General features: G+C 40.3%; 1 protein-coding gene across 1 annotated transcript; it reads left to right on the top strand.

Annotated features, from left to right (window-relative positions):
* The first annotated feature begins 6,363 nt into the window (after positions 1 to 6,363).
* On the top strand, positions 6,364 to 10,663 carry PJA1 (praja ring finger 1, E3 ubiquitin protein ligase). The gene is made up of 2 exons (XM_005860864.2): positions 6,364 to 6,512; positions 8,405 to 10,663. The coding sequence occupies exon 2, from the start codon at positions 8,472 to 8,474 to the stop codon at positions 10,215 to 10,217; it is 1,746 nt and encodes a 581-aa protein (XP_005860926.1). The 5' UTR covers positions 6,364 to 6,512; positions 8,405 to 8,471; the 3' UTR covers positions 10,218 to 10,663.
* Positions 10,664 to 11,587: the final 924 nt, after the last annotated feature.

Raw genomic sequence — 11,587 nt, 5'->3', positions numbered from 1 at the left:
CGCCAGCACTTGTCGTTTGTTGATTTGTTGATGATAGCCATTCTGACAGGTGTGAGATGGTACCTCATTGTCATTTTGATTTGCATCTCTCTGATGATTAGTGACTTTGAGCATGTTTTCATATGTCTCTTGGCCTTCTGTATGTCCACTTTCGAAAAGTATCTATTTAAGTCCTTTGCCTAGTTTTTTTTTATTGGATTGTTTATCTTCCTTTTATTAAGTTGTATGAGTTCCGTATAAATTTTGGAAATTAATCCCTTAACGGAGATAACGTTGGCAAATATGTTCTCCCATGCAGTGGGCTTTCTTGTTTTGTTGATGGTTTCTTTTGCTGTGCAGAAGCTTTTTATTTTGATGTAGTCCCATTTGTTTATTTTCTCCTTAGTCTCTCTTGCCCTAGGATCTGTGTCTGTAAATATATTGCTACAACATATGTCTGCAATATTGCTGCCTATGGAGTCTTGTAGGATTTTTATTGTTTCATGTCTTACCTTCAAGTCCTTTAGCCATTTTGAGTTTGTTTTTGTGTATGGTGTAAGTTGGTGATCTAGTTTCATTTCTTTGCATGTATCTGACCAAATTTCTCAGCACCAATTATTAAAGATAATGTTTTGACTCCATTGTATGCTCTCGCCTCCTTTGTCAAATATTAATTGAGTATAATGTCTTGGGTCAATTTCTGGGTTCTTTATTCTGTTCCATTGGTCTATATGTCTGTTCTTGTGCCGATACCAGGCAGTTTTGTGAACAGTGGCTTTGTAATATAGCTTGATATCTGGTATTGTGTACCACCACTTTTTTATCCACTCATATATTGATGGGTACTTGGGTTGCTTCCATATCGTGGGTATTGTAAATAACGCTGCAATGAACATAGGAGTGCATATAGTCGTTCGAATTAGTGTTTTGGGTTTCCTTGAATAATTTAACCAGAAGTGGAACCACTGGGTCATAAGACAGTTCTATTTTTTTTAATTTTTGAGGAAACTCCATATTGCTTTCCCCAGCGGCTGCTCCAATCTTCATTCCCACCAACAATGCCCCAGGGTTCCCTTCTCTCCACATCCTGGCCAACATTGTTGCTTGTTGATTTATTGATGGTAACCTTTCTGATACTTATGTGGTGATAGCTCATTATTTTGTGTTTATTTCCCTGATGATTAGAGATATTGAACATCTTTTCCTATGTCTATTGTCCATCTGTATGTCTTCTTTGGAGAAGTGTCTATTCAGGTTCTCTGCCCATTTTTAAAAACGGATTGTTTGTTTCTTTGATGTTGAGTTGTTGACTTCTTTATAAATGTTGGATATTAACCCCTTATTGGATGTATCATTGGTGAATATCTTCCAATCGGTAGGTTGTCTTTTCGTTTTGTTGATGGTTTCCTTTGCTGTGCAAAAACTTTTTATTTTTAATGTAGTCCCATTTGTTTATTTTTTCTTTGGTTTCCCTTCCCAAGGAGATATATCAAAAAAATATATTGCTAGAAGAAATGTCAAAAATTTTACTGCCTGTTTTCTTCTAGGAGTTTTATGGTTTTGAGTCTTACATTTAAATCTTTTATCCATTTTGAGTTTGTTCTTAGATATGGTGTACAAAGGTCCTCTAGTTTCACTTTTTGCATGTATCTGTCCAATTTTTCCAAAACCATTTATTGAAGAAATTGTCATTATCCCATTGTATATTCTTGCCTCTTTTGTCATAGATTAGTTGACCATAATGGTGTGGGTTGATTTCTGGGCTGTGTTTTGTTCCATTGTTCTATCTGACTGTTCTTGTGCCAATACCATGCTGTTTCGATTACTATGGCCTTGTAGTATAGTTTGATATTAGATAGCATGCTTCCAACTTTGGTCTTTCAAAATATTGCTGTGACTATCCAGGATCTTTTGCAGTTCCATATAAATTTTTGGATTATTTATTCTAGTTCTGTAAAAAATGCCATTGTTATTTTGATGAGAAATGTGTTGAATCTATAGAACTAATGATGTTACCTCTTTCTATCCATGACCACAGTATATGCTTCCATTTATTTGTATCTTCTTCAATTTCTTTCTTCAGTGTCTTATAATTTTCAGAGTACAGATTTTTTTACCTCCTTGGGTAAATTTATTCCTAGCTATTTCTTTGGATGCAATTGTAAATGGGATTGTTCTCTTAATTTCCCGTTCTGATAGTTCATTATTGGTGTATAAAAATGCAACCAATTTCTGAATATTTATTTTGTATCCTACTACTTACTGAATTCATTTATCAATTGTGGTAGTTTTTCAGTAGAATCTTTAGGGTTTTCTATATACAATATCATGTCATGTGCAAATAATGACAGTTTTATATCTTCCTTTCCAATTCAGATGCCTTTTATTTCTTCTTCTTGTCTGATTGCTGTGGCTAGGACTTCCAGTACTATGCTGAATAAAAGTGGTGAAAGTGAACATCCCTGTCTTGTACCTGATTTTAAGAGAAGTGCTTTTAGTTTTAACCCATTGAATATGATGCTAGCTGTGGTTTTGTCATATATGGCCTTTACTATGTTGAGGTATGTTCCCCATATTCCCACATTGCTGAGGGTTTTTATCATAAGTGGGTGCTGGATTTTGTCCAATGCTTTTTTCTGCATCTATTGATATGATCATATGATTTTTATCCTTCATTTTGTTTATGTTGTGTATCACATTAATTGATTTGAGAATGTTGTACCAACTTTGCATGTTATGAATAAATCCCACTTGGTCATAGTGTATGATCTTTCTAATGCACTGCTGGAATCTGGTTTGCTAATATTTTGTTGAGGATTTTAGCATGTATGTTCATCAGGGATATTAGCTTATAATTTTTTTTATTTGTGGTGTATTTTTATCTGGTTTTGAAATGAGAGTAATGCTGGTCTCGTAAAACTCTCCTCTTGAGCTTTTTGGAATAGTTTGAGAAGTTTAGATGTTAGTTCTTATTTGACTGTTTGGTAAAATTCACCTATGATGCCACGTGGCAAGAAACCAAAGCCTGACAGCAACCACATAATTGAATTTGGAAGTGGATCTTCTGAGGCCTGCCAATAGCCATGTAAAGGAGCTTAGATGTGAACATCCCACCCCAAATGAGCCTGCAAGTGAGATTGAAACCCCAGATGACAGCTTGAGTACAACCCCATGAGAGACTGATCCAGAGGCACCCAGTTAAGCTATTAGTAGATTCTTGACTCACAGAGAGTATTATATAATAAGTGTTTGTTTTATATAAATTTTAAATTGCTAAGTTTGGGGGCAATTTGTTATGCAGCAATAGATAACTAGTACATACTCTTTGATGCAGAAATTTCATTTCAATATACATACGCTAGAGCAGTTCCCCCCCCCAATTTTTTCTCATCAATGCAAATGTTTAAAATGATAATATGTATACCAGCTCACTAGGATGAACACAGTCTGCTCTTAGCCAGAGACAACAGTCTTCAGGGTAGCAGTAAGTCAGATCATCTTCCTGGAAGATTAAGGGGATCAATATATAAGAACATCCATTACTTAGCTGGGAAGCTCTGCCCAAGAAAAACTCTTCCATGTGGCCACAAGGAACCATGTTCATTAAATACCCATTTATAATAGCACAAAACTGAAACAACCCAAGTTCATCAGGAGGGAAAGAGAAGAAAGAAAATGGATAATTCATGCAACAGAAGTCCATACAATAATATAGTAATATCATGTTGGAAAATTGATATAATAGTACTCAGCAGTTAAAATACATGACCTAAATTTAAATGTATGAAACTGCTAAATTTCTAAAAGAATAAGTAAAAATTTAAGCTTCAAAGGATGTATTTATTATGATACAATTTACAGAATTTATGCTATAAGAAGGAACTTTTACCATTTGCAACAACATGGATGGAACTGGAGAGCATTATGCTAAGCAAAATAAGCCAGTCAGAGAAAGATAAATATCACATGATCTCATTCATATGTGGGATATAATGACCAACATAATTTGATGAACAAGAATAGATCAATCTAGAGACAATGGGGGTGGGGCAGTTAGAGAGGAACCAAAGGACTTGTATGCATGCATATTAGCATAACTAATGGACACAGACACTGGGGCGGTGGGGGCTTGTCCGGGTGGGAATGCTTGCGGGGGGTCAATTGGGGAAAAAGGAGACATATGTAAAACTTTAGACAATAAAAAAATAATTAAATTAAAATAAAATAAATGCATAAAATAATAGTGTGTATTGATTGCAGACATCTACATATGTAGAAAAAGAAAAGCAAACATGGACAGAAGGAAAAGTCTAAATGGTGCTTCTTTGGGGAAAAGAAGTAAGATGAATAGGATAAAGTGAGGGCTTCAACTGTAATATTTTGCTTCAAAAGCAGAAGGATCTGAAGATCTGCAGAAAATAAAATTTGCTCAATCTGTGTGACAGTTATGTGGAAATGTGCATTTTATACTAGGTACCTTTCTGTATGTTTGAAATATTTTAAATATTTTTACTTAAAATGTATTCTTTCTTGTCTGGCCAGTGTGGCTAAGTGACTGAGTGTCAACTCATGAACCAAGAGGTTGCTGGTTTGATTGCTGGTTATGGGCTTGATCCCCAGTAGGGGGAGTGCAGGAGGCAGCCAATCAATGTTCTGCTCTCACATCACATTGATGTTTCTATCTCTTCCTTCTCTCTCTCTTTCTCTCTCTCTCTCTCTCTCTCTCTAAAAAAAAAAATCAATAAAAGCATATTTTTAAAAAATGCATTCTTTCTTGAGTACATGAATACATATACATTAGAGCAATCTTATTAATTGTATTGTTCAATCTCTCTATATACTAATTTATTAGTCTATTTGATCTATCTATACCATAACAACTGCAGCTAAGTCTCCCTCTATAATTGCAGACTTTCTGATATCTTTATATTTCTAACAATATTTGCCTCATATATTTTGAAATTACATTGTTTGGCATTTAAATTTTATCAACTATATCTTCTTGGCAAATGAAGCAATCTGTTTTGTTCTCGTTAATGCTTTTTAGTTTGAGTTCTTTATTTTTTCTGTATTAACATTACTATATCTATTTTCTTCTTTCCTTCCTTCCTTCTTCTCTTCTCTTTCTTTCTTTTTAAAAAACCTTTTCTGCCCTGGCTGGTTTGAATGTGGCTAGAGTGTCGGCCCAGGAACCTAAAAGTGGTGGGTTCGATTTTCTGTCAAGAGTACTTCTGTTGCAGGTTCAATCCGTGTTTCTTTCGTTCCCTCTCCCCCCTCCTTTTCCACTCTCTCTAAAAACCAATGGGAAAATATCCTCATTCCTGAGGTGAAGATTTAAATATTTTTTCCTTTCCCTCCCTCCACCTTCCCTCCCTTTCTATGCTTATCCTTCCTTCCTTTCTGTCAGTGTTTAAATGCTGCATATTTTCCATTCTTATTTTTGTTTTAGGTAAAATTCATATAAACAACATATAACTAGATTCCTGAAAATGAAATGCTCAAAATGAGATTTTGGTTTGTTTTTTTTTTCATAGGAGAACCCATGATGCATACTGATATATTTGGACTTATTCCTGCCCTTTGTCTTTTTTTTTTTTAACATCCATTCTTGTTGCCTCTCTACCCATTTCTGCCCTTTGTTAAACTGAGTTTTTCTCTTCATTCTACATATGTTTTAATGGTTTGAAAGTCATACATCTTATTTTCATTCTGTTGGTACCTCTAAAATTTCTTGTTCTTCTACTATGCATTTTATTTCCAGTCAGAACAAAACTTCACTGTTGTTGTGAACCTATTTGCTATTGTTGCAAATATTAGAGATACATTGTAAAGTGCAATTTTAAAAAAAGAAGTTCGGCGTTCAAATTGTATCAACCCAAAAGAAATGGCTGTAATGTTTTTAAACTGCAGTGTATTTACCAGAATGCGAACCCGTGCTGTGCTTCATGATTGATCATTTCTTTTGGATAGAGTAGCTTGATTTTGTGATTAACAACAACAACAACAAATTCTACTGTAAACAGTTCAATTTGCCTCAAGCAGGTAAAAAAAAAAAACTTACTGCAACCTTAAGTATAGTTTCACATTTTAAATACTTCCAGTAAAAACCATAACATGTAACAGGATATATATTAATATAATTACTTTCACATTGGAATTAATCAGAAAGACTTTGCAGATTTCATTTTATTAAAAGAAAAAAAAAACACAGAACAGAAGGGAATGTGGCTAAATGGTTAACATTTGTTAAAGCTGGCTGTTGGTTACATTTCTCACTGTCCTTTTCTGTATCCTTGGCGAATTCATCATTTAAAATGAAATAAAGCTTTTGGGCCCACCCTGATTTGTCTAGAGCAGCTGCCGCCCCCGCCACATCTCGGGGGCGGCCCCAGCTACAGCTACCGTCACTTCCGCTGCCGCCCGCCCGCTGTTATCTGGCTGAGGAGGAGCCAGACCCCGAGCAGCGGCTTTGGCTTTGGCGGTCTTGGCGGTCGGAGGTCCCAGAGCACGAGGGCGCGCGGGTGTCCGGACTGGTGAGTGAAAGGCTGTAGACGTCCTGCATTCATCCAGACAGGGCGGTGGGGCGAGTGGCCGGCGGGAGAGAGGATTTGGAGGAGCTCTAGCGAGCAGATTTTCCGGCTCGCCCCTCGGGAAGGGGTGGGGCATTCGCGGGACCTGACTGCAGTGGGAGGCCTGTGTCCTCCATCGGCCTGTTTGGGAACCCCATCCTCAGCCCCTTTCCTGTGGCGTGGCCCCCCACTCGAGTGGCTTTAATCACTGAGGGGACTAGTGGTCCCAGCACTCTCCCACCTCTCCCTGCCTCTCCTCCTTTCTCGGCCCCTTTGCAGCCCCCATTTTGCAGTTGGTTTGCTGAATGTAAATTGTTAAGATTTTTAGGTAAATATCTTTTTTGTTAAAAAAAAATTATTCCCAGGGGAAAACTATTCCCCCGTCCGTTCTTTCCCCCTTTCCCTGCCACATTGATTTGGATTTGCCATTTGAACCGATAATATTTTCCTGGTTCTCATTTTGACATTGCAGCCTGCTCCCCCTCCCCTTACGTCTCCCTCTACCTCCCGGTATCCTCCCATCCCCCTCCCATGTCTCTCGTGTGCAAGGACACATACAAGCATGTACATACACACACATGCACGCCCATGGGTACACACACAGAAACATTCCATTGAAGCCACTCCCCCCCCCCCCAGGACTCAAGGTTCCTGTGTGGCCCTTCCCCCACACAGGACACACGCTCACACAGTCACACCCTGCAGTGCCTTTCCCCAGATACATATACACACAACCTCACCCTCCAGGACCGGCCACATACATATATAAGGATATAGTCAGAATGCTGGCTCCTCTATCATAGGCCCCTTACATAAAAATACACTCCACACACCCCTCCCAAATGCTCCCCTCTCCTGTCTACTACGCATGTGCACAGACAGCCCTCTTTTTCTGGTCCCTGCAGTGCACTGTTGCCTTCCATTTTGACGAACACACACACAGTCATGGACACACCTGTCCAGTGCCACCGTACCCTTCCTTGTCTGCTACAGAAACAGAAACCCAGGTGTCTCTTCACACATAGGATCACACATGCACGTTCTGTTTCTCTCATACTTATACACGCCCCTCTCCTCTGAAGCTATCCTACCCACAGCTGTCATTTTTATACCCACGTCCAGAAAGGGTCTTATTCTTTATGACACACTTCTTCCCAGTGCCACCATCACCTGCACCATCCCCCTACAAACATAGCCATCTCTCCATTGCATGATTGCTGTTCCCCTTCCACCTGTCCCTCTCCTTCTGATAGACACGTATGCACTCAGTACACACACAGTGATCTATATTTTTCACCCTATTCCAATTCGCAATTCTCCTGTATGTCTGCAGGGCTCAGAAAAATGCAGACACTCCATAAAAACCCACAGTAGTCTTTCCTCTTCCCATGTTGGTGCAGTTCCACAGTACTTCACCCACCCACCCAGAGTCCAGTCACCCCCCAATATTCTGTCAGATTCTCCCCTCAATTTCACTTTCCTACAAACCCAGTTTTGTAATAATTTTGCCAACATTAAAAATGTATTCCAGTCTACACCTGACAGTCACTGGAATGCTACTCCAGGCTTTAAAAGAAAGTGAAACTAATTTTAAAGGCCCCTTATTCTTTCTGTTACCTGCCTACTGAAGTGGAAAGAAATCTCCCTGCTCCTTTATTCTGAACTGATTTGACCTTCCCATCTCCAAAGTGTGTACAGGGAGCAGGAGCCTTTCCACTTGAACCCCAGCTTTATTGGAAATCCTCCTAAGTCAGAGCAGTGGGTCAGGAATCTAGCAAGCCTCTGTGGCCCAGGCCAGCAGGAGGGTATCAGTCCCATACAGGAAGGAGGTATGGAAGAATGCATGCCTATGTCAGTTTCAGGCCATCCACGAGCCAGCAGGAAAGGATTTCCAGCCAGAGAAAGACGACACCCGAAGTCCCAATGCACAGATCAGCCCCCAGTCAAACCACCAAGAGGAGCCGATCACCATTTTCCACCAATCGTCATCGTTGGGATGACAGTGAGAATTCAGGAAGCAGCCTGACTGTTGATAATGAGGACTACTCCAGGTACCCGCCCAGAGAGTACAGGGGTCTGGGTAGCAGAAGAGGAATGGCTTATGGACATATTGACTCTTTCGGGGCAGATGATAGCGAGGAGGAGGGGGCTGGGCCTGTGGAGCGAGTGCCAGTGAGAGGGAAAGCTGGCAAGTTTAAAGGTGATAAGCTGTATGACCCAGAGAAAGGGGCAAGGTCTTTGGTTGGTGTGCCCCCCCAGTTCTCTAGTTTTAACAGTGATGTGAGAAAGGAGCTTGATCCAGCCCCTACAGTGATACGCTCTACTGGCAGAGCTGAGTTCCTGCAGCAAAAGAGCATGGCTCCTCAGACCTCTGCTGCTGACACGAAGGTGGCTACAAAAGGCGACAGCCTGGAGAGGGACAGACAGGAGCAGAATGTACCTGTGCGTCCCAGCAGGGGTCCTGTGATTGTTCGTGCTGGTGGGGAAAACACCCCTAAGGTTGCAGAGGAACCAGTGGTGAGGCCCAAAATCAGAAATCTGGCCAGTCCAAACTGCGTGAAACCAAAAATATTTTTTGATACTGATGATGATGAAGATATGCCACACAGTACTTCCAGGTGGAGGGACACTGCTAGCACTGGTGAGTGCCACTTGGGCAGCCGGGCAAGGAGAGGCAGAGGCGAGAGTTCAAGTGGCTACTCTGAGCCAAAGTATCTTGAGGATGAGAGGGAAGCCAGGAACGACCAAGTGAAGCCAGAAAAGGTGCCAAGACGGCGATGTACCATGGCCGACCATGACTTCTGGACATTCAATGATGATTACCACAAATACTGCGATGAAGACTCTGACAGTGACAAAGAGTGGACTGCTGCTTTGCGTCAGAAGCATGGAGATTGGGAGAAAAACCCGTCGTCCAATGGCGAAAGCTGGGAGACTCTACCGGGGAAAGAAGAGCACCAACCTGAGCCAGCCAGAGTGAATGCCGGAGTGATTGTCAACACCGGCGCTAGCCCCAGTGCTAGTGCCATCACTGGCAGTAATGGCAGCAATGAACTTGAAGAAGTTCAAAGACCAGCTCTTCAGGAAGTGGAGCGGGCATTGCCGGAAGAAGGAGAAGTTCCTTGGCTCCAATACAATGAAAATGAGAGCAGCAGTGAGGAGGATAATGATTCCGGTCAGGAGTTTCTGCATCCTGGGGTCTTCATGCTGGATGGCAACAACAACCTCGAAGATGACTCCAGCGTGAGTGAAGACCTAGAAGTGGATTGGAGCCTCTTTGATGGTTTTGCAGATGGGTTGGGGGTGGCTGAAGCCATTTCCTACGTGGATCCTCAGTTCCTCACGTACATGGCACTTGAAGAACGCCTGGCACAGGCAATGGAAACGGCCCTCGCACACTTGGAGTCTCTTGCAGTGGACGTGGAGGTGGCCAATCCACCAGCAAGCAAGGAGAGCATCGACAGTCTACCTGAGATCCTGGTCACTGAAGACCATAGTGCAGTTGGGCAAGAAATGTGTTGCCCCATATGTTGCAGTGAATATGTGAAGGGGGAGGTGGCAACCGAGCTGCCATGCCACCACTATTTCCACAAGCCATGCGTGTCCATCTGGCTTCAGAAGTCCGGCACTTGCCCTGTGTGCCGCTGCATGTTCCCTCCCCAACTTTAAGACCAAGGCTCTTTCCTCTTGGTCTACTATTTTCCCCATCTGAAACCCACAATACTGCAGGATCCCTCTCAGAATTAACAATTGAAATGAAACCAATCAGTCCATTAATCTAGTATATCAGTTGATTTCTTGTGATCATTTCCAATGTGAAACGGTTGTGTACAATTGCATTAAAAACCATACTGTGTTTTAGAGGTGACAAAGGGAAAACTAAACTTTCTAAATGCTACTTGAGATTGCAATAAGAACATACATTTTCTAACCTGAACATTGAAATCTGTTGCATTTGTTTTTTCAGTAGATATGTTGCTGTTAATTATAATATCAAGTTTATCTGTTAAATATGTCCAAAAGGCATCCCCATTTCTGTTGCATGTTATGGGTTAATGTTCCTGTAATTACAGTGCCAGAAAAGCTTATTAAAGTTCTTTTGGTTTTACATGCTACAGTGGAATTGTTTGGTTTTGTCTAAAACAATGGTACTAAGTGACTTTTTAAATGGATCCCTTGCATTTGCATCAAAATAGGGTTTTTGGTGTTCTAAATAGTAGAAAAACTAGTTTCACTGGAAATGCTGACTCTGACAACAGCAAAATTAAGGGTAATTATTTCTAAAAGGAATAAAGTATGTGTTTATCAAACTACTATGGGGCAAAGGCTGCATAGAGAATACTCTGTCAGGAAGGAAAGAAACAAGAAAGCATGGTAAAATGAAAGAACAATGGTAGAGTAAATCCAAAATGAGTGTAGGAGTGAAGGAGTTAAAATCTCCTTTCAGAAAACAGAAACTCCAGAGGGAATGGGTAACAAATATACAACTCCATGTGGATTATATACCTTAACACAATGACACAAAAGGAATAGAAAAATATATGCCAGACAAGTGCTGAGGAAAAGATATAGGCACCCACCTACACAGTGAACGGGCACTAGCATTTGGCCATGTTGGTTTCAGTTTTCTCTTTCCAGTAAAGATAATTTTTTAGGTATAAGTGAAGTTCCTCACCTGTCATATTTATCTTCCTGCACAGCGGTGAGCACTACCCAGGAAATGGTGTGTTTACTTCTTGTCTGTTTTTAAACATATATATGTGTATACACATATGTGTACATATTGATGTATAGGTGTGTGTATATAGGTATATCTGCATATATCTATATCTAATATAGAGTGTTTCTGTTTTTAAATGGGACATAATTGATAGAATGTGCGTATCATTTTACAACTTGATTTTTTCACTCAACATTGTTTTTGAGATTTAGCCATTTTCATACATGTTGATCTAGTTCATACATTTTAACTGCTGTATACTAAGTATTCGTTTGTTTGAATTACCACAATTTATTTATCCATCCCTATTGGTGGACAT

Source organism: Myotis brandtii, unplaced genomic scaffold (assembly GCF_000412655.1).
Source record: "Myotis brandtii unplaced genomic scaffold, ASM41265v1 scaffold1418, whole genome shotgun sequence".
In the NCBI taxonomy this organism is placed as follows: domain Eukaryota; kingdom Metazoa; phylum Chordata; class Mammalia; order Chiroptera; family Vespertilionidae; genus Myotis; species Myotis brandtii.
The sequence above is the reverse complement of the archived record's forward strand: the minus strand, read 5'-3'. Positions and strand labels throughout refer to the sequence as shown.